The sequence below is a fragment of the Pagrus pagrus genome (assembly GCF_965226575.1).
Source record: "Pagrus pagrus genome assembly, chromosome: 4".
Lineage (NCBI taxonomy): Eukaryota > Metazoa > Chordata > Actinopteri > Spariformes > Sparidae > Pagrus > Pagrus pagrus.
The window spans coordinates 26,836,343-26,860,917 of NC_140188.1; the positions used below are offsets into that span (position 1 = coordinate 26,836,343).

Here is a 24,575-nt window from a genome sequence, read left to right on the forward strand (position 1 = left end):
CATGTTCTTCCCCTATTTCATAACAGTTTGACAGTTTATTTAAATGATATCTGTAGAAGCATCTGTTGAGATTTTAAGACTTGTTCCCTTCAAGGTCCAGTGTGTAGGATTGAGTGGCATCTATCAAGGAAAATACTCTCCCCTACGGTGGCTGCTAAAAATGCTAAAGGCCTTCTGTGTTTGGTTTGTTCATTCTGGGCTGCTCTAGAAACATGGTGGTGCAACATGGTGTACTCAGAGGAAGAGGACCTGCTCCCTCTGTTGATATTAAAGCCTCATTCTTAGGTAACAAAAACACAACAATACTTATCTTCAGCTGATTATAGACTAATAAAACAATAGCTATGAATATTATATTCCATTTCTGCCCATAGATCCTCTTAAATCCCTATAAATCTTACCTTTATGGTCCTGACACTGTTGAAATTCAGGAACACAGACCATGAGGGGGATCATACTTGCATTTTGGTGGTCAACTGGCCTTTAGCTGTAGTATTTGTGGTGTGTTCAGGTGGAACAGAAGGCTTGAGGAGACAGAATCTCATCAGCCAGCCTTTTGTTTCGATGGTTGGGTTTGGTGTTTCGGATTGACGAATGGGAGGCATGTCTCTATTTCTGTTCTGCCATTAATGTCTGGATGACAGAATGGTAGACATAGCACACTATAAAAGATCAACAAGTTATTTTAGCACGGCTAACGTGTGTCAAGCTCAGTATTTGATGCAGGCAAAAGTCTTGACCCCTGGCATGGTCATACAGAGCTTATATTGCGCTGATCCGAGCACCGTAGATCTCTCATGAATTGGAAAACGTACACAGCCACCAGTGCCAATTGACTAAAAAACCTCTTCTACTGAATGCAATGTCAATGTTTCCTGTTATCTGGTGTGGCTCCACTGACCCCTGCGGCATTGCTAGTTGACTAGCAGGTTGTGCTAATGGCTAAGCATGGTTAATCCCTGGGAGCAATTCCCGACTCCCTCCACACCCCCACCCACGGGTGTCCCAGCCCCCCCACTCACTATGCCTCTTTGTGCACTAGTACATTACATTAATCTCAGTGGTGCACTCATCTAGTCTGAACCCACTCACCCCCTGCTCCTCCCACACTGACTACAACCCCGACCACACATACAATAAAAAAATACACCTATAGCTTTCCAATTTGCTACCAATCATCTCTCCTGGACTCCTCACTCCAGAGAGACAGGTGAGGGTGAACCCATTCTAATCTCAGTTTACTCAGCGCTAATGTTAACTACCCAACTATTTGGATGTTATTCAAGCCAACACGATATACAGCTAACACTGTGTATTCCTTCCACACGTATTACCTTCATGATGTCCATGCTGACTCTTCCAGGTTTTATCTGTTGTGAGCTCTGCCCATTAGATTCATTTGGCAGTCTGTATCAGTTTGCAATACATTCATGAATGCAATGTTGAAGCCCACTCTCAAGTCTTGGATTTTTTCCAACAGCACAATAACTCTCTGGTTCTCTTTGAACTGCTTTCTTAATGTCGTACTTAATATTCTACTACACTCATACTTTTTGCATTCAGTATACACTGCACGTCAGCAAAAGGCAGCCCAGAACCTTAAAGCAACAAGATGATGTAATTAAAGGAGTGCCAGCCGATCCTTGAAATGAACAATGAAAAACAATGTGGAAGCCACAATAGATATGTGACATTTGTTGAGGAAGTGAGGTAGATTACCGTACATCAGCTCAGTGCTGAGTGATGAGACTGTTTTCATATGCAGACACAGCTTCTTCTTTTTCCTCCTCTTCTTCTCTCAGAGCGTAAACAGCTGATCAGTCATGTGAGTTAAATCTTCCCTACATCAAAACTCATTTGGAAAAGGCGTTTCCATTTATCACATTAATCACATTTGCAAAGGCCAAAACCACCTCAGGTGTAATATTATTTTTATTTAAACTTTGCTGCCCAATCAACCTTCATAATGTGATACTTCAAAAAACCCACACTGATGGAAACGTGGTTATGATGGCAGGCTTTCTGCACCACTTTTGAGTGTGGCTACTTTTGACAAGTATGAAATCTTTTGCCTTCAGATGTGTTTGGATGACACTTTGTACAAACTAGTTTCTTTCAAGCATACCACAGCCTTGAGATGAAGTCAATCATTTTTGTAACTTCAGAAACTGACAATCTGATACTCATGACCACTTTTAATGCTATAATCACCAAGTATGTGAAAGTGGTCGAATAATCAGAGTATTATTTTTTACAGTCTTTACATAACTACTTCCGTCACTTGTTGATCGCAACACCATCAACGCCTTCGAGGAGAGGCTGTCTGAAACTGTGTGCACCGTTAGCCTAATTTGTATGATTCAGCCTCCAACTCATCCCTTCTCTATGTACAACACCTTCGAGGGACCATCTTTTAGAAGTGGTTGGATAACGTGCAGTAAGAAGTCCTTGAGCGTTAAAGGCACACTGAGGCCTTCATAACACAGTTGCCTGCTCCTGGAGAATATTCATGTTCACACTAAAGCTGTAGTGGAAGACTTCCAGAAAACTTACCAAGGGCTGAACAACTATGGTGTCAGTTTAAGGCCAATAGGATTTTGAACCTGTAAAATGACTTTCACCTTTTTTGTGCAAGTATAACAAATTTCCATGCACGTATCTGAATGTGTGCATGTGTAAAAAGATTTTGTCGCTGAAGAAATATTTTGTATATGTTTAAAATGTATGCAGAAATATTTGCAAGAGTGAGGTTTCACCAAATCTGAGGTCTGAGTTACAAGCACGAATTTTGAATCACGTAACTGTGAACTTTTTCACAGATGCACAAATATTTCTACAGCTACAAAACACATTAATGCACACATTAAGATTCGTGCAGTAGTTTTTTTTACATGCACAAAAAAGGTGATATGCAACCTGCAGCTGTGAAATTATTTGTGAACGTCATTTCACAAGCTCAAAATGATATTAACTTCCATGTTGACTCCAATTGATAAACAATAGTCAGTTGCAAGAGTGTGTGACAGGAGATATGGTCTTTAGCTCCTGGTCCCTCATGGTATTTACATGTTAAGGTCCATGTTGCCTTAAACTCTTTGAAACAGGCTTCATGGTCTACCTGCGTCTCTATCTATCTCTGTAGCTCCAACCCAGCTGCACTCGTACATTGTTATCTAGTTCCGAGTTTTGTGTTAACTATGACCCCCATCCATCCATCCACCATTTACTGTACATCTGCCCCTGTCCCTTCTAGACCTTCTGTCCCTCTACTCTATGTCTATAAAACCCCCTCCCTAACATACACACACACACACACACACACACTCTGTACCAGTTGTGTACTAATCTGGGGTCGACCTCTCAACCTGCCCCTACCCACTCACCCCTCCACCCACCTTCCCCCAACATACACACACATACATACACACACCCCTGTATCTGTCTCTCTCTCTCCCTGTCTCGCTCTTCCTCAACATCCATCCACCTCTCTCTGCCACACACCCCATCTCTCCTCACCCATGCGCCACCCGCTGCACCCCCGCCCCCCCTCTACCAATCCCAGCACTGTGTTAATCTGGTGCTGCTCTGACGGTCAGCACTTTGAGCGGCAGACAGACAGATTGGCTTTAATCCCCTGAGTGCCACAGATGGAGCGCCACTACGCAGACCTTGGGGAAGGCGAACACACAGTTGTGCACAAACACACACACACACACACACACATGGACAAAGACATAGGCTCCAATCAGAAAAAAAATAACTATGCACATACTGTGTTTAGATGTATGGACATGTACAGTCCATTATATGCTCAGCAATTAGAGCAGGACACTGTTAATGATAGTCTTACATGATGTTTGTCCACTGTAAAAGCTCTCTGTGCTCAGATGAACAAAGCAGCAATGTACATAAAAAATCAAGAGGTGCTTGTGGTGCAATCACAAATGTAGTGACAAATAAAAAACGATGATTTGATCTCCGATAACTTACAATTTTCCACAGACAAACCGTAGGCCCATTTTGCTCTCTTTTAAGAACTCAGCAAAATGAAAACTATTTGAAAAAGATATTTACAGATTGTCCACAATAAGAAAATGACTTTATCTTTTATTTATAATTATAATTATTAAGGATTACTTAGAACAATAAAAGCCTCTCCTAGTTCCACACAGCAGCTTTTCTCACACTGTTTCGGTCCAAATCATGAAAGAAACGGTTCTCTGATATGCTGCCATGTAATCCTGCAGTTAGATTAGCTAAAAGTTAGCTTTGTAATCCAAAGAATGAATTTATTTCATGCATAATCATCTGGCGAACTGTGTGAACTTAGTTTTCACTTTAATCTGGGAAAATGTACGTCTCTGAATACAAATGGTTATATTCAGATGTCGGTGTCCTGATGATGGTGTTTCTTGTTTGTTTGTTTTTGATTATGTTCTACTCTGTACTGCAAAACCAATTGCCCTGCGGGGACAAAAATGTTGAACTTAACTAAAATGAGAAGAAATGACAAGAGAAGTCATTAAAGATAAGAGACAAAAAGAGGAGAGACAAGAAAAGGAAAGACAAAGAGAGAAGAGTGAAAACAAAAAAGAAAAGAAGTGATCAGGCTCCCATCAGCACTGACTAAAAACAAGACAAATTAATAAAAATGATTAAGAATCAATCAGAAGACCTATACGTATCTACAACACTTGAAAAAAGATCCCAAGAATGAGAGATTTGTTTGGTTTTAAGTAACTGTATTACGTTGTATAAAATTACAGTGTGCTGTATTGTATTGTATAGGAATGGACTGCATGCATATAGAACCTGCATATGCGACACCGGTATGTTTAATATGTATATATGTAATGAGTAATATATTCATGGAAATATTCTGTAAACTTCTTTGGCAACATGTTTTGTTCATGCCATAAAGCTAATTGAGAGAAGGTTTCGTAATTCATATAATCTCATCTCTCCTTGTCTCATCTCTTTCTGTCTTTTCTCTTCGCAATCTTCAGTTAAATTCATTGGTTTATAACATTTTCATAGCAGAGGTGAGGGTGTTACTTTGTGTTGAAAAGTGTTGAGGACATAAGGCCTTGGATTCAAAAAACATTCTTAAATGGTCTTCAGCAAATGCGAGTTTAGGCAATGTATTGGGGTGATCGTATGAGGTCGGAGTAGATATTTTTGGTGGAAAACAAAATGAATGGTGTGAGGCTGATCTTTTACTGTAATATGTACAGTGACAGAAAAACAATAAATAGCCACAAACTGGCTGACTGCACAGACTGCCCTGATTCCTAAAACACTTACACAGCTTACCCTGAAGAAGTGATTGCTTGGTTGTGTGTTGTATGTGTGTATGTGTGTCCATACCAGTATAGTTGTGGTGCCCATTCAAAACAACAGGATTAAAGACTGGTGTTTGATTAGATGTTTGTTTGTCTATGTGTGTTTCATTGTAATGAGTACAGCTGAGGCCACAGTGACAAGGGTGAATGTGTGTGTGTGTCTGTGTGTGTATTTGATTGTAATGAATATGGCTGAGGGCATGGCTTTATCCCTTTTAATCAAGGAAGTAGAAGGATGAAATGAAACACTGATGAGGGGAATGATGTCAACCCAGAAAAGGATATTAATTGTGATGCTTGAGTGTCACATCTGTGTGTATGTTTGTTTTTATGTGTGTCTGTGCCTGCGTCAGTGTGCGAAAGAGGGGCACATGACAAATTATCCATAAAAGGATGTAAACCGGGGTAAGGAAGTCACTTGAAGGAAGTATTGTGTCATCAAACAAAATGTGTAAAAAGTGCAATTCCTGTTAGAATTTGACTTAAATTTAGTTTAAAGGTTAGACATTAGTAGGATAACAAAGGCAGGATGTGAAAAATACATGCAAGTTTGTGCATGTTTCAGGAGGAAATTCACACACATGAACATTCAAGGACAAACAGATTAATAAGACTAACTACAAAACTGCTTACACTAAATAACTAAAATTATTTTTTATGAATATGAACGTGCAGTTTTATTGTCTTCGTTCATGCCGAGCTAAAGCACAATGTGACATCAGCAGGTCCGCTCCTCAGTATGAAGCAGTTTTGAGGGGCTAATATTAACACAAACATGGTGTTTTACTGCCATCTAGTGGTGCAACTGTCATCAGCATTTGATCAGGACTCAGGAGTTTGATCTACAGTATGAAGGCTACAGGAGATGCATTGAGTATTAATGGAGGATTCATTGATCTAGGATTATAAGACACTTTAAGTAATAGCTAAGGACTACAAAAGCAATAATGTGTTTTTCATTTAATTGTATTTTTGCAATCTGGGAGAAGTAATTCATGGCGTCTGTGAACAAGTACTGGCTTGTAACATTTTTTCCAAACCTCAAAGTATTCAAGACATGCTTAAATGTGCAGTCAGGATATCGAAATAATCCTCAAGCTGCTCTCATAGGAGCAAACAGGAGATTTGTTTATTTGTCTACACTAATTTTGCAATTATGGCTCAATGTCAGGAATGCTTCACCTTTATTTTGTCATGGAACCATTCTCCATGTTCAACACAAGTCCAAATGTGATCTATTACTGATCATTTACCTCATCTTTAACACTGTCAGTGCCACCAAAACTGTTTTATGAGGATACAGTTATAAACTACCTCATATTTTCTGACAAAGATTACCTTTATTTAACAAGGAAGTCCCTTGAGATTAAAATATTTCTTTCTGAGGGAGACCTGGTCAAGCTCAACACCATTTAAGAGTTACAGATATTACACAATAGAGCAAGTCAAAAAGATAAAATCCCTTAGCTGTAGTGTGTTCTAAAGGTTATTCCATGACCAGGGCGCAGAATAAAAGAAGTTGCCCTACCAAGTTCTTGGGTATCTGATAAACATCCATCAACCTATCGTAATTTTCCTTTTAAACATTACCATTCTAACAGTAAATTATTGGACGATTATAAGAGGGCACAATAAAAGCAGATAAAAGTGTGGATACACAGACACAGGAGTGTGTGTAACATCCATTTATTACCACCTTATATGACAAATCTGGAAATTACAAAGATTGTTTAATTGAAACATTACCCTCAACATTTCAAAAGAAAAAGAAAATCAAACTGAGCAAAAAAAAAAAAAAAAAAAAAAAAAATTAAAATTAAGTTAAAAGGGTGACGAGTCAACCTGAGAAACGGTATACAGACGATCAACTGATCCGGAGAAAATAACAGAAGCAAAGGGGGGACGTATACAGAAAACATGACCAGTACTATTTGTCATGTAACACTGATTTACAATACATTTTCACATTTTAATCAGTTATTAGTTTTTAAAAAAATCATTTTCACCCTTGGAGAGCTTTTGGTTTTGGAGAACATTACAAACCTAGATGAACCTTTGTTATTAAAAAGGTCCTTTGTTAAAAAATGAGCCACTGCTAAAAAAGTATCTCTGACACCATACTTGAGCTCTCAAGCTTTGGCTTTAAAGAATTAGATGAAACCAATTTGAACACCACAAAAACAGGTGAGGTTAAACTCTTCTGTCAGTTAGGAAAAGAGTGTCTACAAGAGGATCCAACTTTGGTGCCAAAACGAGTCAGTAGCTTCACATTTCAGTAGAAAAAATCAGTTCAAATCTGTTCTTTTTTTTGTTTTTGTTCACTGCAGGTTTTTAATCTGATTTATCCCCCCATCTCCATGTCTACCACAAATAGTTTGAAGTGAAAAAAATAAATCCTGTGCATGAGACTTATTAGGAAGGAAAAAAAAAACTAAAATGATGACTGACAGCGATGATCAATATGGTAAATCAACTTCTCCAAATATGCTGATGGATTGTATACAATTTGCTATGGTGATCAGAGCCAACACTCATGCAGACACATCCAGGGACAGAAAATCCAGCCTCGGCCGTCATGACAGGAGACAAACACCTTTGTCCCTGCACACTTTGGAGCGAGGCTGGCAGAGGATAGAAAGCAGGAGAAGAGGACCGGGTAAGTTCTTCTAGCACCCTGCTGCAGTAAAGAGACCAGAGTCCCCCAGCAGACAAATACCCATCCTCTCCTCCTGTCTGTCCCTCCCAAATTTACATTGTTCCAATCATTTCTTTTTCTTACTCGATCCAAAAATCATCCTCATCCCCACAGAGTCAGATTAGAAACAGTGCAAACAAGGAGACGTGTGCTTGAGGAGATCTCATCACCAAAGAGTCGGTACATGCACAAAAAGAGAGTACCCTAGAAGTCTGCTGCCGAGAGCACTAAGAAAAACACGACTATACACTTTATCCATAATATAATCAGTTTTCCTCTACATACTACTAACACCGGAAGGGAGAGAGGAAGGGAGCGGGTGAGGGGCAGAGGGACGGAGAGACAGACTGGTGAAGGAAGGGCAGGAAGAGGTGAAGAGGAGAAAGACCGAGAGGAGCATTTAAGCACGCTCCCCACGGATACGACGTGCCAGCTGGATGTCTTTGGGCATGATGGTGACACGCTTGGCGTGGATGGCGCACAGGTTGGTGTCCTCAAACAGACCCACCAGGTAGGCCTCGCTGGCCTCCTGCAGAGAAGGAAAACAGGAAATGCACCAGCTGTCAGTGGAGCTAAATTCATGGATTGGTCCAGTAAAAAATTATATTTATGTACACTTGGGATTCACTAATAAACACTACTGGCTAACTTGTTGATAATGTGGATTTGATTGTAACACAGACCTGCAGAGCTCCGATGGCTGCACTCTGGAAACGCAGATCGGTCTTGAAGTCCTGGGCGATTTCTCTCACCAGGCGCTGGAAGGGCAGCTTGCGGATGAGCAGCTCAGTGGACTTCTGATAACGACGGATCTCACGCAGAGCCACAGTACCAGGCCTTCACATTGTGTGGAGGGCATGGAAGGAATATATATATTTTAATATCAACCACATTCAACTTAATCTAGACTAAGCCACACAGCTACAGCTGGTTTAGGAGGGTTTACAATCTACAGTTTGAGAATATTTTGTTCTGCTTTTTTCAGGTTTTTTCCACATAATTTTATCCCTAAATCAGGAAAGACATCAGGAACCAATGTTTAGGATTTCTGTATGTCCTAAAACAGAGTGAAAACACTTGTCTGGCTGTGTAGCTCTCACCTGTAACGATGGGGCTTCTTGACGCCACCAGTAGAAGGGGCGCTCTTACGAGCAGCCTTTGTGGCCAGCTGTTTACGTGGGGCTTTGCCTCCAGTGGACTTACGGGCAGTCTGCTTGGTACGGGCCATGGCTACTAAAGATCACCTGAGAAAGATGGGGGGAAAAAAGAGGCTTTGGTTTGGTATGCACAACACTCTCTGTGGTCAGGAGTTCTGCTTTAACTGCTTTAAAGATAACTTCTGGTTTCTTGTTCTGGTGCTACCATGTGTATTTAAAGAAATGCTTTGATGACACCAATAATGCAAACAAGGTAACAGACAGAAAGTAAAACATCGTGTTTATTACTGTATTTTGTTGGTTTGATACTTTTACACTTGAGGTGATAGCACAGCTGCGGAAGGCACTTCTTACAAATTGATTATTAACCCTCTAAAAGGCAATTATGTTGTTCAGTATAAAGATGCATATTTTATGATGATTTTTAAAAACTGGCAACAGGAAACTTGAATTAAGTTAACTTTTTGGGTAAGTAAACATACAAGACATTCCCTATCATGATCAGCCCACCGAACGTCAATCAAAGATAAACGACGATACTATTGGCTGGTAGACCAATACGTAACTAAAAATACAACGTATAAACCAATCAGCATGCAGAGTCTTTAAAGTAGGCGGGCTCTACAACTGCCTTCCACTGTTGCTAGGTCCGCCCACCGCGCTCTGATGATGGCGGCGGTTTGATGCGCAAACGGGATAAAGACCCAGGGCAGAAGAGCAAAGGAGTAGCACATAAACAACTTCAATTTTACTAAAAATCGTTGTTCCAGCGTATCGACAAATAAGAGAACAACACAGGCGACATTTCAAAGAACTCATAGATAGGCACAGGAAAGCCGAACGGTCCCTAACGGGCGCGTAGAACCGAGCTGAACCGGCGCATAATTTGAAACAGAATTTCAGCTCATCTGAACGGCTGCAGTAAAGACTGCATTTCACTGTCGTTTCGAGCGCCGTGTTTGTTATTTTCCCACTCGACAAAAATACAGGTTTTACACTGTTAAATGTGCCTACAAAATAAATTAAATACAACTTAAAAAATACAAAGTTAATTCACCGCGACAGTGACACATTTCGGGAGGCTTACCTGGGGGAAAAGTGAGTAGAAGTCGTGAGAAATGTTTCGCTTGTCTGTATTTTCTTCTTCGTATCCACAATGGGAAGCAGCGTCCAGCGGGAAAATGGCCGCCGCGTCAATCATCTGTCCCACAATGCAACAGTGTTCACAACATATCTGTGGTTACTTTTATCAGTTTGACACATTCTGGACGACAAGAGGTGATCAGTGTGGCTGCGTGTTTATGATAGTTATCGAAGAAGTCGGCGCTTTGAATTTTAGCCCGTAGATGAGGAAGTACAGATGTGGTGCTGTTTGGACTGTTTCGCCTTTTTCTACGTAGATTCAAAACGAGTGTGACCACTCTGGTCAAACCGAAAGTTTGACATTTAGCACTGAAGTCGTACTGTTCAGTGGTTGTTCAAAGGTTGTTTGAAAACGTATTATGGACAACATTTATGTGACAACTGCTGAAAGTATGTCTGGGGTCTATTTTTGCTCCAAAAAATAAATCAGAAAAACGCAGGGGGCTTTTAATGTACCTAGTTTTGTCAACAGACAGGGTTTATTAAGAGAAAGTATGCTTAAAGTATTTTATTTTTAATTTCAGGATCAGCCTAAATACTCAGTGTTATTGTTAATGAAACTTTAAGTATGCAGAATTTATTATTGAAAGTTGGTGTGAGAATAGAAATTTACTAATGTATGCATGAGATGGTGAATTAGGGCTATAACTTACAATAATTCATTGTATTGATTAATCTACCAATTACTTTATTGGTTGTTTGTTAAGATGTTGAAATATGTGAATTTGTTTGTTTTTTTGTTGTTTTTTTTACAGCCGACAACCCCAACTTTCAGTTCACAATCACAACGGACAAGAAAATCCTCACAGTTTAGCAGCTGGGATCAATAAATGTTTTACACATTTGCTTGAAAAAATAACTGAAGATGAGCAAATTAATTTTCTCTCCGTATTTATCCTTTTAACACTGAAATTCACTCACACAGCTTACTTAACCACAAGAATCTGTTTATTATGTTTGTATGTGAATTCCGGAGTACAAATATTTTGCTTTTAAAAATGACTGAAAACATAAATCAAAAACACAGTAGAAAAAAAATTAGGTTATCATACCAACCTGAGAGAGGAACAAAAAGTCCAAACATTACCTGGACAAATTAACGTGGCTAAAAATCAAAATATGATCAACATAGGTCTGCTACATATATGCCGCTTGTCATCTGCCGAAAATGCAGTGTCATCATAGGACAATGACGTTTCTAATTGACAACCAGAATCAAACTTAGGAATTGTGATACATTAAACAGTAACAGTAGAAATACACCATTATTGTAAAAAAAAAGAAAGGAAAAATCACTACTTATACGACACATTTCTATTTAAAAAAAAAGAAAATCAGAAGACCCATTATATCAATGTATATGTCTGTCTGAAGATGAAAATGTCTCAACCTTAATGCTATTTCCTATGCTCAGGTCAGATCGCACGCTATTCTTGGCTTGCAAAAACACCTTATTCATAACAAGGCATTCCTTTGAGCTAGCTAGTTAGAAGTGAGGAGTGTAACTGTGATTTAATATTTCAAACATACATGAAGATATCTCTAAGGAAACTCTGCTACTAGTAGCACCAAAGAAGACATGATCACACATTGTACGGTTATCACAATCATATGATATATATAGAACCTCAAACCAAACTACTAACTAAGTATAGAGGAAGGAAATGGATAGAAAGAGTGGTGGAGAGAGAGAGGACAGCATATAACAAAACAGAAAACATTTTAAGCACGCTCCCCGCGGATACGACGTGCCAGCTGGATGTCTTTGGGCATGATGGTGACACGCTTGGCGTGGATGGCGCACAGGTTGGTGTCCTCAAACAGACCCACCAGGTAGGCCTCGCTGGCCTCCTGCAGAGAAGGAAAACAGGAAATGCACCAGCTGTCAGTGGAGCTAAATTCATGGATTGGTCCAGTAAAAAATTATATTTATGTACACTTGGGATTCACTAATCATCACTAACTGGCTAACTTTGAGTTGATAATGTGGATTTGATTGTAACAGACCTGCAGAGCTCCGATGGCTGCACTCTGGAAACGCAGATCGGTCTTGAAGTCCTGGGCGATTTCTCTCACCAGGCGCTGGAAGGGCAGCTTGCGGATGAGCAGCTCAGTGGACTTCTGATAACGACGGATCTCACGCAGAGCCACAGTACCAGGCCTAGAGAGGAGACACAAAATATTAACTTTACAAAATTTAACGTGGGAGTACTGATAATGCCAGCTTGTATACAAATTTATGTTATTCTTCTTGGATTATTTTTGGTTATTCTTCATCCTGTGCGCCTATTTTCATCTTGACCTCACAGCCCTGCATACTGGGGAACTGAATGTCTGAACACCAGTCTCAGTCTTTTTCTACTCCTGAAGCCTGAGAGACAGAATATCAGCTCCACGCACACGTTTTCCATCATGTTCTCCACGTCACAGTGCAAAGGAACAAAATACAGTTCCTACTCTGTTTTGTGACAAAGTTTGCCAATAGAGGGAACTGCATTAATAAGATAACTAAGATACCTACATGAGGTCACCGAGATGTTTTGGTTGATGAGTTTTAATTAACATCCAAATATGCATTAAAGATTACAAAACTATAGCGTCTCTTCTGTTGTTAATTTCTCAACACAAACAGATGATCCATGTGACCTCTCACCTGTAACGATGGGGCTTCTTGACACCACCAGTAGAAGGGGCGCTCTTACGAGCAGCCTTTGTGGCCAGCTGTTTACGTGGGGCTTTGCCTCCAGTGGACTTCCGGGCAGTCTGCTTGGTACGGGCCATGGCTACTAAAGATCACCTGAGGGCACATGACAAAGTTAGCTTTGGTAAATTAATTACAAAAGAGGCATGTCTAACAGAATGGCATGAGAGTACATAATATTAAGGATAACATTTTCCCTTCTGACTTTTATTATGTTTGTCTTAACATCATAATGACAGACTCTACTTTCCAGTCGGAGAGTGCTATGAAAAAAATATTTTCAGTTTTTTTTTTAACTTATATCCAAGGCAGCTTATGCAACGACTGTTTTAAAAATGACAGCAAAGACATCGAATCATAGCAAAGCTCTTTATCATGTCAACCAATCATATTCTGTGTGAGAGCATTAGGGGCGGGATGTTGTGAACCTTTAGACCAATCATATCACGATGATAGCCAGCCAAACACCGCCTCTTGCGCATTGAACGTGGGTTCGTTCGATTCTTTACAGCGTGCTGCCCGGTTGCGCACAAGCCTTGATTTTTTATTCAGAATGAGCTATTTTGATGTAAACCAGGCGACCCCGCCCGCGCCAGCTGTCCGGTGTACGCAAACTAGCACACTTAAAGATGATGGCTGGCTGCTGGCTAGAAGAATGTAAACGGGAAGGAAAAATCGTTGTAGCAAACGATGAGGGTTGACGATAAAAACGACGGAAGAATATAAAAACTGCGGCACGAAAGTGGAATATGCTTTTTGTAAACGACACTAGACATGTCAGGGATCAATTGATGAACAATATTTTGTCAGATGACCCCTCACTTTAGGCGCATTTCCGAGTCAAATTCGACCAGATCACAAATGCCTTTTAGGTCCCCGACTCCCCGAGCAGGCAGATAATAGCTCGACTGCTCTGCGTTTTCTTTTTCAACGAAAATAAACGAAAAAACACGTCAATCCGATAACTAACGTAACATTAAATGATAGATTGGAGTTTTATTGAAATGGTGATACTTACCTCTGAAAACTTACTGAGAGATTGCAGCTCAAAAATGGGAATTTATTCTTGAGTCTCTAAAGCGTTGTTCTCGCAATAAAACGAAGGGAGGAAAAAAAGGAAAAAGAACATAGGAAAGCAACAGGAGACACGTTTCCCATGATGCATTTGGGACATGTTACATACATGCAGCAACATGATAAACAATCACAAGATCACACTCACTTGTAATGTCGTGCAACAAGTTTTTCTCAATCCTGATTATTGACAGTTTTATTAGTTTAGTTTATTATTAGGTTTTTTTTAAAAATTAAATGTATTTTACATAGAGAAAAAAAAGACAACTAAAGCAGTGTACGTATCTGAGAGAGAATATAAAGAGTGACAATCAGTCTGTCTGACTTTTTAAATAATTATCATAATATTTATTTTATTTATTATGTTTTATTTATAGAAATGATCATTTTAAACCCCCAAAATACTTTTAGTTCTGTGTATCACACAAAACTATGTAAATATACGCACTCTATTTTAAATAAAACTAACTATCATACCCTTATAAAATATAATACAGTGTAAAAAAACCCAAACAAGTTTAAACTTTTATTCACATAGCCAGCTTTTATAGCATTTACACTGTCAGCCCTGCAGGTGGCGCCACCACCGTCACCACAACACAAAAGAAGAAGAAACGTGTTTCTCTTCAGTCCTCCAACATGGCGTCGGCCAGGAGGTTGAAACGCGTGGCGGCTTCACAACCAGGTTTTCTCAATTTAAAGTCCACTTCCAATCCAGCAGACTTGGCCAGTGGTCGGAGAAAACGTGTGAACAAGAACAAGAAGAAGAGCTGGAACAAACACAGCGACATTAATGATGTAGAGGACTTTTTACAAGACGTCAGACACCAGGAGAGGACCACAGGGTAAGTTTATTTAACCGTATGTGGGGAGGACTGACTGTGTGATACCAATGTTGTTCATATTTAACTAAAAAACATATTCCTCCGACGCAGGGCACTTGGTTGATGTTTTATTGTTCATGTTTTGTTGTCTGTCGTCGCCACTTCCACGCGGACTTCTCTTCGAGGGGGTTTAAAACCCGTTATCTGTTACCCTGTAACAGTTATGTCCGTCCTGTTTGTTAAGACATCTTGCTATTATTCTCAAAACACATCTTTCTCGTTCATTAGCACAGTGTCACAGTTAACTAGTGTTAAAGCTGAGGGACAACAGTGTCTCGTGGGCGTTTTGCTTGCCTGTTAAAGACTGACTAGGCTGTACACTTCTTGTGATGTTTTACATGAACTAAAAAAAAATGGTGTCATCCTTCTCATAGGTATTTTTTTTTAAGGAAATGAAGAGGGTATCAGTGCTCTAATGATTATTCAACAATATATCAAATTTAAAGGACAACAATTTAAAAAAATCTTTTATCAAGCAAAAATGAAATAATTTGCTGGTTCCAGCCCGAAATATGAGGATTTCTTTGAGGAGTACTTGAAAATAGTCATTCAATTATTATGTAAAATATGGGGGGAAAGCTGTTTCTTCAACTGCAGAGTCTAAAATGTGACATAATGGCATCTTTTTGTATTTCAGGGGTCTGCTGTCTGAGAAGTCAGATGACAGCTTGTTCTTTTTGGACATTGGACAACCAAAGAAACCTGAACAGAAGGGTAAATATGCAACTTCACAACTGAGTTAAAATTTCTTCAAGTTGGAAAAGAATAGTTGGCTGTGAAAACATTCGTAGTCCTGCACATCCCAGAGTTTACTTTCATGTAAATCAGAAACATATGAAAAACTGTCCAAAAACTGTTGCTTGCTGTTTTCTATCCTTATATAAATATGTATGTGTATAAATGTGTGCATGATACTGAATCAAATTAATTTGTATTCCTCTGTGAAGAAGTAGAAGTACCTGTCGTGGGGAAAAACAGGAAAGGGAAGGCGTCGCGTCCTCTGCGGATAGACCTGATCCTGCAGCACGACTCCCTCGTTCCACCACCTAAAGAGTCAGTATCCATCACAGCCCTTTGTGCTTTACTCTTAAATGTTATTTTTAGTGTTGGATTCAGTTCTTAAAGTAGGCTACAATATTTGAATCAGGTAACTCTGAGGTTAAGTGTGATGGAATCATGGTATTACGTAAGTAATCTAACTCTTCATCTACATTGGACAAGTTGTATAGAAGTGATTGATAACTGTGAAATCCTTACTTACAAAAACAGTGGGCATTATGCTTGCCATGATTTGTGTGAATATGTTTGACTGATTATGGTATTTGTGGTGTTGTCATAAACACATTTTATCATGGTAAACAATCATTTGGTTCCAACACAACCCTTCATGATGTAAGTTTTCTGTTTCATTAGAAGACAAAGGTATGCTGAATACTTAGAAATAGCAATTTATTCAAAATAAATTGAAAGATCAGCCTCGCTTTTGTTTGTATTTATGTTTGAGGGTGTCCAGTGATGATCTCATCCTTGCGCTCCCAGTATTTCCTTCATGGGAATGTGAAGACAACACATAGGAGCTCAGGAGACTGTTGTGTAAATGGTGTCCTGGGATCTGAGGATATGCAAACATTTATCATCAAGCAGACAGTGTCAAGTCAAATCAAATAGGCCTAAACATCTAATATGCTAGATGCTGGTTTTACTTCAACTCCTCTCCATCATATCTCACCTCTTCTGCCTTTCCCCCCCCAGTGTGCTGGCCTATCAGCAACCTAATGCCAAGAAGCTCCGTCGCAGTGCCCAGAGGGCCGAGCAGCTGGCAGCCAAAGGCGTCGTGCCACGGAGGCGGAAACAGCTGCTGAACAGACGGCCGGTCGACAGGACGGCCAAGAAGGCAGTGGCAGAGGCCAACAACAACCCAGACAGAGACTACTACGACATATGGGGACAAGAGTGTGAGTGCCACGTGTCTGTATGTGTCTGTCCAGTGATGATCCCATCCTTGCGCTCCCAGTATTTCCTTCATGGGAATGTGAAGACAACACAGAGGAGCTCAGACGACTGTTGTGTGAACAGTCATCTGGGAACTGAGGATACACAGAACTGAAAGTACAGATTCAAAATGTCAAAATAGGAATGTTAGCTATAAATGGTTAATGATCCATAATAGTTTGATTGATAAGAATACATTAACCTACAATGTTCATTTCCCTTAGTTAAACCGTAGCTGCATTTGGGATCCAGTATGTTTCATGAGCAAACATGGTCAGAGCCTTTCATGTGGGCACGTTGCATGTGAATGCATTTTTAAAGATTTGTTCAGCTTTTCTATTTTCTAAATTGCCAAATGCTGGTCTATTTGTCCGTAGTAGTAGCTCTAGTGTTTGCTGTCAGGTTCTGATCAGCTGTCTAGCATATATGAATGCTCATGTATTTCAAACCTTTTTTTTTAATGTAGCTAAAAGTACAGCTGACCCCTGGTACCTTCAACAGACACGCAAGAAGCTGGTCAAGGTGAGAATAATTGTCTGTTTTTGTGTGAGGTTAAAAAGTCTAGTTAAACACTTCTACAGTTTTTATTGAATCTAATGAGCTGTCAGCAGCAGACTTTGATTTTTTTTTTATGTATGTGTGGGGGTTTGAGTGTAATATGGCCGTGTCACTGTTTTGTCAGCGACCAGAGAGGCTGAATGAGAAGCCGTCTGTGCTTCCTGCTGTGGAAGTGATCGCTCCTGGAGGATCCTACAACCCAGACTTCTTCTCCCATCAAGTAAGTCCCAACTTAACAGACTTACATTATGAGCCAGTACTGCTAAAGCTTGTCTAGTACACATGCAGTTAATTTATGATAAGTGATTTCTGTTTTGAAGATTTCGAAAGAATAACATGAGGTTAGTATGGAATCTTGTTGTTATGACAGGGGCCAACTGACTCTCTTCTCCTCCCTCTCTCTATGAACCAAGGCCTTGTTGCAAGAGGCCCACGAGGTGGAGGTCAAGAAGCAAAAGGAGGAAGACAAAATAGAGAGACAGCTGGCTGTCAACAGAGAAGACACAGCAACAGAGGTGCAGTTGCTATCTTAGCTCATCCATCATGTTCGGTGTGTTCTTAACGCTGTGGAAGTTTGAAACTGTTTTTTTATCGAACTCATGTTTCTGCAGGAGACGACCTTACGAGAGCAGGTGGAAGGCCTGGTAGAGGAAGAAGAAAATGAAGAAGAAGCTGCGGCTCCAAAGGGTGAAGAGGAGGATGTGGTAGTGGGAGCCATCACACTGGCAGCGAAGAAGACTGAGAGGCAGAGGAAGAGAGAGAGAGCAATCAAAATTAAGGTACAAACACACTTCATACACAACTCACTTTGAAGACTTTTACTAAATAAACGTTTTAGTTCAGTGTTATTTACAACATAAGTAATTACACACATTCATGGGAAGGTTGGACTGTTTCAATGCTAATGTTAGATCAAACCAAACATCTTCTTCTATTCATAGAAGTCGATCCACTCATCTAGAAAGTCTAATATTTCTAAGAATGTAATGAAGCATTTTGATAGTCACCATTTAAACTGAACATTGCAAGATTTATCGATCAGGTTAATTAACACGGTGTGTAATTGCTCCTGTGTGAAAAAAGTCAAACGACAGCTATCCAGCTATTTACACCCGGCCCGACACCCCGCCACCTGGATACACAAAACCCCATGTTGTATGTTGTCAGCTATATTCCCCTGCTGGGAGAAAGAACATTCATACAGGAGACTAGGGTTCTTCTCCCACCTTAAGCCAACGCAATGTTGACTTATTATTTTTAGATTTGGTGTACCTTCATTAATTTCGGATTTTATGTCAGGGGTGCAAGATGTTGTGTTAATGGTTCCTTAAGCTGAAATTTGGAACTTGAAAAAGTAGCCCTGGATGGATTGGATGATTAGTTGATCAAAAGAAAATATATCCGTAACTATTATAGAAAAATATCCTTGTGGTTTTGGGCTGTTGTATGGACAAACCAAGACATTTAAAATCAAAGTCAAAGTGTTTACTGTCATATGCTCAGTTAAAAAAAGAATTCCTGAATTATACAATTCTTCCTTTGCTTTCCACTCTGAATGCTGTTTAACAATGAAACAAGAGGTGCAAAGTTAAAAATAGATGTATAGAAAATTATAAGAATATAACAGACGGTAATAATCATAACAATAAAGGATATCCAGAAGATGTATAATAATCAATTATACACTTATCAATACTAATGTACAGTATAATGCCGTAGAAAAATACAGATATAGAGTATCTTTAGAGTTATCATGACAGTAAATCAAGAAACTAATCAATAGATTCATAATCATTCATAAAATAAATTTCGGAAATTTCAGAAATAGTAAATGTTTTATAAACTCTCAACAGGGTGCTTTTTATTTTCAGATTGTTTCCACAGCGAGTAAACTGTTCAAAATGAAACAATGATGCAGCTTGTGAAAGTCAATTGTACTGGCATGAGCTCTCAGATAGTTGTCATATTGTTGTTGCTCCACTTACCATCTGACAATCCCACCTCACTGTTTCGCCTCCTCTTCCCATCACAGGAGCAGCGACGGCTGGCTAACAGACAGCAGACTGACCGGCAGCAGCAGCTCTTCCAGCTTCGCTCCATAAAGGCCACCATCAAACAGCAAGACCAGAAAACCAAGTCCAGACAGCAACAACGCAAGGACAACCAGGAGGCCCAGAAAGCTCAACCCAGACGCCTCGGCAAACTCAAGTACATGCCAACATCCTCCTCCTACGTGCTTCCACATGTTAAAGGGCTACTCCAGTAGTTTAGAGTTGCACTTTCATAGAGTTGGGACTAGAGACAGTCCAAAAATGATCATAATTGATAAGGCAGTGGCTGGGACCTGACTCAAATGATTAGTCAAGCTCTCAGTAGTCGCAACTCGGTAGCCTGCTTTGTAAAGATTCTCCAATGCTGATGAATGCTCACTTCTTTTAGACTTCACATCTTCAGTTTGTAACGCAGGATTTCTTTTTTAACATTTTGAAGTTTTAAGACTAATCAGAGATGAGCCTGATGAACATTTCTCAGAAACAGGTGGATATCCCCATTAGTGCTGCAAACAGTGCATGCAACATGCAAGGTTTTTATTCCCAAGATTATTTTTGATCAAAAGCTTAGCTGCAGTTTAAGGTTTAGGACAGGTTTAAACCTGTGTTGTCTGGAATAAAAATCCCTTTTAAACCTGTTGCAGTATCTACAGAAGCTGATGTTTAAACTGCTCCTGCGGTTTAGTTTAAATCTAGTTGCAGTGTCTTGTAGAAATCTCTGAATCACCACTAGATGTCACTGAGGCTTAACCTAAACATACTGAGGAAGTGGTTTAAGAGGGGAAGGTCCACATTACTCTGTTGTTCTCAAAGTCCAACATTAACTGCATCCAAAATGTGTCTAGCCTGCAAAAAGCGAAGCAATTTTGACTACAATTTTGGCTATTTTAGGCTAGCGTTTGTTGCCAGTCCTGAGATCAGAAAGTATAACAGAGTCAAACCATGGAAGTAATGTAAAAAAATGAAATGAGGCCTAACCTTTACAAAGACCAGGTCCAGTTTAGCACGCAGACGTGTTTTGGACAGCCAAGCTGCTGAGCTGCTCAGTGAGAAAGCAACAGCCCCCATAAGTTCTAAAATTATGGTCATTGGCAGTCGTGTTATTCTTAATGAGTCCAAAAATGATGAGACAGTTTACAAGTTTTACAAGTTTTCGTTTGGCTTTTGTCATCTTTTTGTTTCTATGGCCGAAACTTGACTCATTGAAATGGCCACAGATGTTCCTCAATTTATTATGGACGTTGACATACATGCTTACTGCAGCTAAGCCCCTCATTTTCTGTTTTGTTACCTTTTGTCACCTTCGTAATGGAGACAAATGTGTAAATGTTTATCTTCAGCTGGGGTTACTGCAGCAGCTGGCAGTGTATATTCTCTCTGGAAATGGTTGTAAACATGTTGATCCTTGTTTGCAGGTTTCAGGCTCAGGACATGGAGGTTCAGTTGAGCGACGAGCTGGCCGGCTCCCTGCGACGACTCAAGGTACTTCACTGTTATAATGTTTACTTGCTCTTCCATTTTGACCTTTGCCAGTGAGGACACATAGTCTTTATCTGTAATGAGTTTTGGTTCATTAAGTCGTTGTATTGTCTTGAGCACTCTGTATTGTCTTATTCTAAGCTTTATCCTATTCTCTAATACTGCTGCGACCCACTTTACCCCACAGGGATCATTTCCGTTTCATATGACCTAATTGCCAGAGGAAAATTCCAGCTCTTCTGTCTTATCTCCTGCCATTATGTCTTGGAATAATACTTAAATCAGCCTTTATGGTGTGAATGGGGATGTTTAATATGGATGGGAATTGCACAGTCAGTTGAAGCAGAGTGACAATGGTCTCACATGTATTTGTCTGGGCTTGTCTCCCTCTCACCTTCTGTAATGCCGTGCCTCTGCAGCCAGAGGGCAGCGTCCTCAAGGACCGCTTCAAGAGTCTGCAGAAGAGGAACCTGATCGAGCCAAGAGAAAGAGCCAAGTAAGGACCTCTGCCTTGCTCTTATGTAACATCTCCTCAAAGGCTCACAGTGATAGACACATTCATATGGTGTATATTGATTTTAAAATGTGCTTCTCTTCCTCTCTGTTACCACCCTCTCCTGTCTCTCAGGTTCAAGAGGAGACACAAGCTGAAGTATGTGGAGAAGAGGGCTTTTAGAGAGATCACTTAGTGACGACCCACAGACCACAGAAGCTGAACACAAGAAGCTGGGCAGCATTTAAAGCCACAAACGCAACATAATGGAACCGTGTATATAAAACTAAATGACTGTTGAAGGCCTCTTTGACCCTTTCAGACGATAACAACTGCTAACAAATTCATGTCGTATCAATTATATAAACTGAAATGAAAAGTGTGGTGTATTTTCTGTACTGGTATGTGTGTGCCTTACATGTTTAATATCACTTTTCACACTTAAGAGTCAGATGATGACACGTTGATGTGTGTTATGTAATATGACGCCTATCAGGAAATTTCTAAGGCTTTATCGTATACAGCTGGGTCTGCTGAGGCCAAGTGTCAGTGTGTCACTACTCTGCTTATACATAAGTAAAGACCTACAGCTTAGGTTAATAACAGGGTCAGCTGCATGAAGTGTTGGTATCTGCTGTAGGGATATCTGCCAGGTTTGTCAGCTATCGGTACATCTGATATTTCTCAAGGCTTTCTCGTGGCTCAATGTCAAACGTGTAATGTATCCTTCATTTCTTGCATTTGCATCAAAATATCACATCAGTAGGTAATGTTTTATAAAACAGTCCGACATTTCATCAGTATGATGAGAATTATCCTCGAGATTGCTTCAGGTGAAGAACTACAAGAGCTTAAACCTTCACTCATTCAGCTTTCCTCATCTGTTGAGCTTCTGTGTATCTGCTTTAGATGTCATGACACGCAGATTAACGCAGAACAAAAAGTATTGTATGTTAATTAAAAAGTTGAACAGAAACTTAAAAGTATATGCATTTATTAATCCCCATAATTGGATAACTTGATTAAGTGGAGTTAAATTGAAGTAGATTCATCACTTCTTTTGTCTTAGGTGGGGAAAAAAAGCCGCAGACAGATGGGTTTGAGGAAGTTGGCATGTGATAATTGATTCCAACCCGCTGGCTTAAAACCATAATTGCCTTCGGTGTCCTGCTGGTGTGAACAAGGACACACATACATACACACACACACACACACACACACTCTGGCCCATGGTCCCTGGAGCTACGCCAAAGCTCCTTATCCGTTAATCAGTGTGAAAATGTAATCTTTTACTGTCAGAGTCCTCAGAAGCCCCCCACCCACCTAGCTGCCTAAATCAGTTGCTCCCTCCCTCCTTTTAAGGCAAAGTGTGTAGTGGACCTTGGACCTGCTCCCATCTCAGCGGCTTATCAACGTTTTCATGCCAACTACCTGCTGATGAATTAACCCACAGACTCATAAAGCCACAGTCTGTCCCCAGGGAACCTTATCCATTAATTTTCTACTTATAGGATTTTATACGAACCACACTATAATACACGGCTGTCTATGCTGAAGGTGAAGCTAATTTGAGTCCTTTACAAAGGCCACTGTGCTTTTCTAGATGCTGATGAAGGTTCTCAGTCAGGTCATGGTAATTCAAGTGCTATATTGTAGGCAAACTATTTGTAATGCTGATTGAAAGGCAAGTCCCCCAGCCCTAGCAATATACCCTGTTACACCGCATACCAATATGCAATGCCTTTAATTTGTGTTTTTCTGATAAAACTGACTTGGGGATATCTGCCTTTCTACTTTCTAATCCGTGCACACAGTCTTGGGCTTTGTATAAAAAAGAAATAAGCTTAAGATTTTAAAGTGCGATAAGATAAAATAAAGCCACAGCCATGCAGGCAGTTCCCTGAGGCGGTACTTGCTAATGTCAGCATGATCACATACACTGACAACGCTAACGCACTGATGTTTAGCAGGTATAATGTTCAGCATTTTAGGTTAGCCTGTTAGCTTGCAAACGTTTGTTGATTAACACTAAAAGCACCAAAGCTGAAGGCAGATATTTGATCCTAAACCCAGTTATGATGTACAAATTGACCTGCTAGTGGCACCAAATGAAGTGAGGGGATCACAAAAGTATTTTTGAAGGCCAACTGGGAAGTTAACTTTATACAGGTTTCCAGCCTATGGGATTTTTTTCCTGGATTTTGGATTATTGCACAAACCTCTGTAGTGAACCCAGATAATCTTGAATGAACACTACTTTTTGAAGGGAAATGCAAAAGTTATTGATAAAAACGTAAGGCTATAAACAAACTACACGTCACATGATTTCAGCTTCACCACTAAGCTTCCAGCTACACTGTACACACTTTCTTAGAAATTGATAAAAATCTACAAATTGAAAGTTTGAGTTAGAATAGTTTGCGAGTGACAAGTGGAGTGAGAACAACCTTTTTCCAAAGATGTAAAAGTGTTAAGTGGGGTATTTACTCACATTATTTATGTCATAGAACAAAAGGTAAAAAGCTCTTAGGCTTGTGTTAACCACAGCCCATATTTTAGGCATCTAACCAAAAACCCATTAAAAAAACCTTAGCGTATTTATGAGGGAACTGGAAGTGCAAAAATACAAACTGATACTGGTTTTAAGGACTGATTTCTGCAGCAGTCTTACAATTCACTTTGAGAGGGACCATTATTGTCTGCACCAACCTTTCATTCACATTCCATCAAATACCTGCAAAAACATCACCCATTACCATGAATAACAACATGAAAGGTGCACGAGAGGACATGGTAGGGGATAACCAAAGTCAGAAGGATTCATCCTCTGGGGACCATGAATGTCTATTCAAAATTTCCTTATAATACATCCAATCATTGTTGACCAAAGTAACCCTAACTACCATCCCTATGGACCAATAACATGACTAAAAATGTAAAGTCTGTAAGAACATTTAGGAATAATACAGACATGATATGTTGAGGGTGCGCAATAGATGCAAATGG

The 24,575-nt window shown here is 39.9% G+C and overlaps 3 protein-coding genes across 6 annotated transcripts; 1 reads left to right on the forward strand and 2 right to left on the reverse strand.

The window, feature by feature from the left end:
• Positions 1–7,012: 7,012 nt before the first annotated feature.
• LOC311256406 (histone H3.3A) lies at positions 7,013–14,141 on the reverse strand. 2 transcript variants are annotated; one of them, XM_084351461.1, is made up of 4 exons: positions 14,057–14,141; positions 9,138–9,281; positions 8,721–8,874; positions 7,013–8,566 (listed from the first exon to the last, which is right to left on the reverse strand). In XM_084351461.1, exons 2-4 carry the CDS (start codon positions 9,263–9,265, stop codon positions 8,438–8,440), a joined length of 411 nt encoding a protein of 136 aa, XP_084207587.1. In that variant the 5' UTR covers positions 9,266–9,281; positions 14,057–14,141; the 3' UTR covers positions 7,013–8,437. The 2 variants fall into 2 exon arrangements, with proteins under 2 accessions (XP_084207587.1, XP_084207586.1); XM_084351460.1 differs by lacking the exon at positions 14,057–14,141 and adding an exon at positions 10,282–10,408.
• Positions 11,268–14,165, reverse strand: LOC311256407 (histone H3.3A). Of its 2 annotated transcripts, none has more exons than XM_084351462.1 (4): positions 14,057–14,165; positions 12,991–13,134; positions 12,345–12,498; positions 11,268–12,188 (listed from the first exon to the last, which is right to left on the reverse strand). In XM_084351462.1, exons 2-4 carry the CDS (start codon positions 13,116–13,118, stop codon positions 12,060–12,062), a joined length of 411 nt encoding a protein of 136 aa, XP_084207588.1. In that variant the 5' UTR covers positions 13,119–13,134; positions 14,057–14,165; the 3' UTR covers positions 11,268–12,059. The 2 variants fall into 2 exon arrangements, with proteins under 2 accessions (XP_084207588.1, XP_084207589.1); XM_084351463.1 differs by having other exon boundaries at positions 14,071–14,159.
• A 552-nt stretch (positions 14,166–14,717) lies between these two features.
• Positions 14,718–22,372, forward strand: nop53 (NOP53 ribosome biogenesis factor). 2 transcript variants are annotated; one of them, XM_084350619.1, is made up of 12 exons: positions 14,718–14,957; positions 15,634–15,710; positions 15,947–16,049; positions 16,749–16,951; positions 17,455–17,510; positions 17,671–17,766; positions 17,960–18,061; positions 18,158–18,325; positions 19,579–19,754; positions 21,013–21,079; positions 21,496–21,572; positions 21,705–22,372. In XM_084350619.1, the coding sequence occupies exons 1-12, from the start codon at positions 14,752–14,754 to the stop codon at positions 21,763–21,765; spliced, it is 1,392 nt and encodes a 463-aa protein (XP_084206745.1). In that variant the 5' UTR covers positions 14,718–14,751; the 3' UTR covers positions 21,766–22,372. The 2 variants fall into 2 exon arrangements, with proteins under 2 accessions (XP_084206745.1, XP_084206744.1); XM_084350618.1 differs by having other exon boundaries at positions 14,719–14,957; positions 15,944–16,049.
• Positions 22,373–24,575: the final 2,203 nt, after the last annotated feature.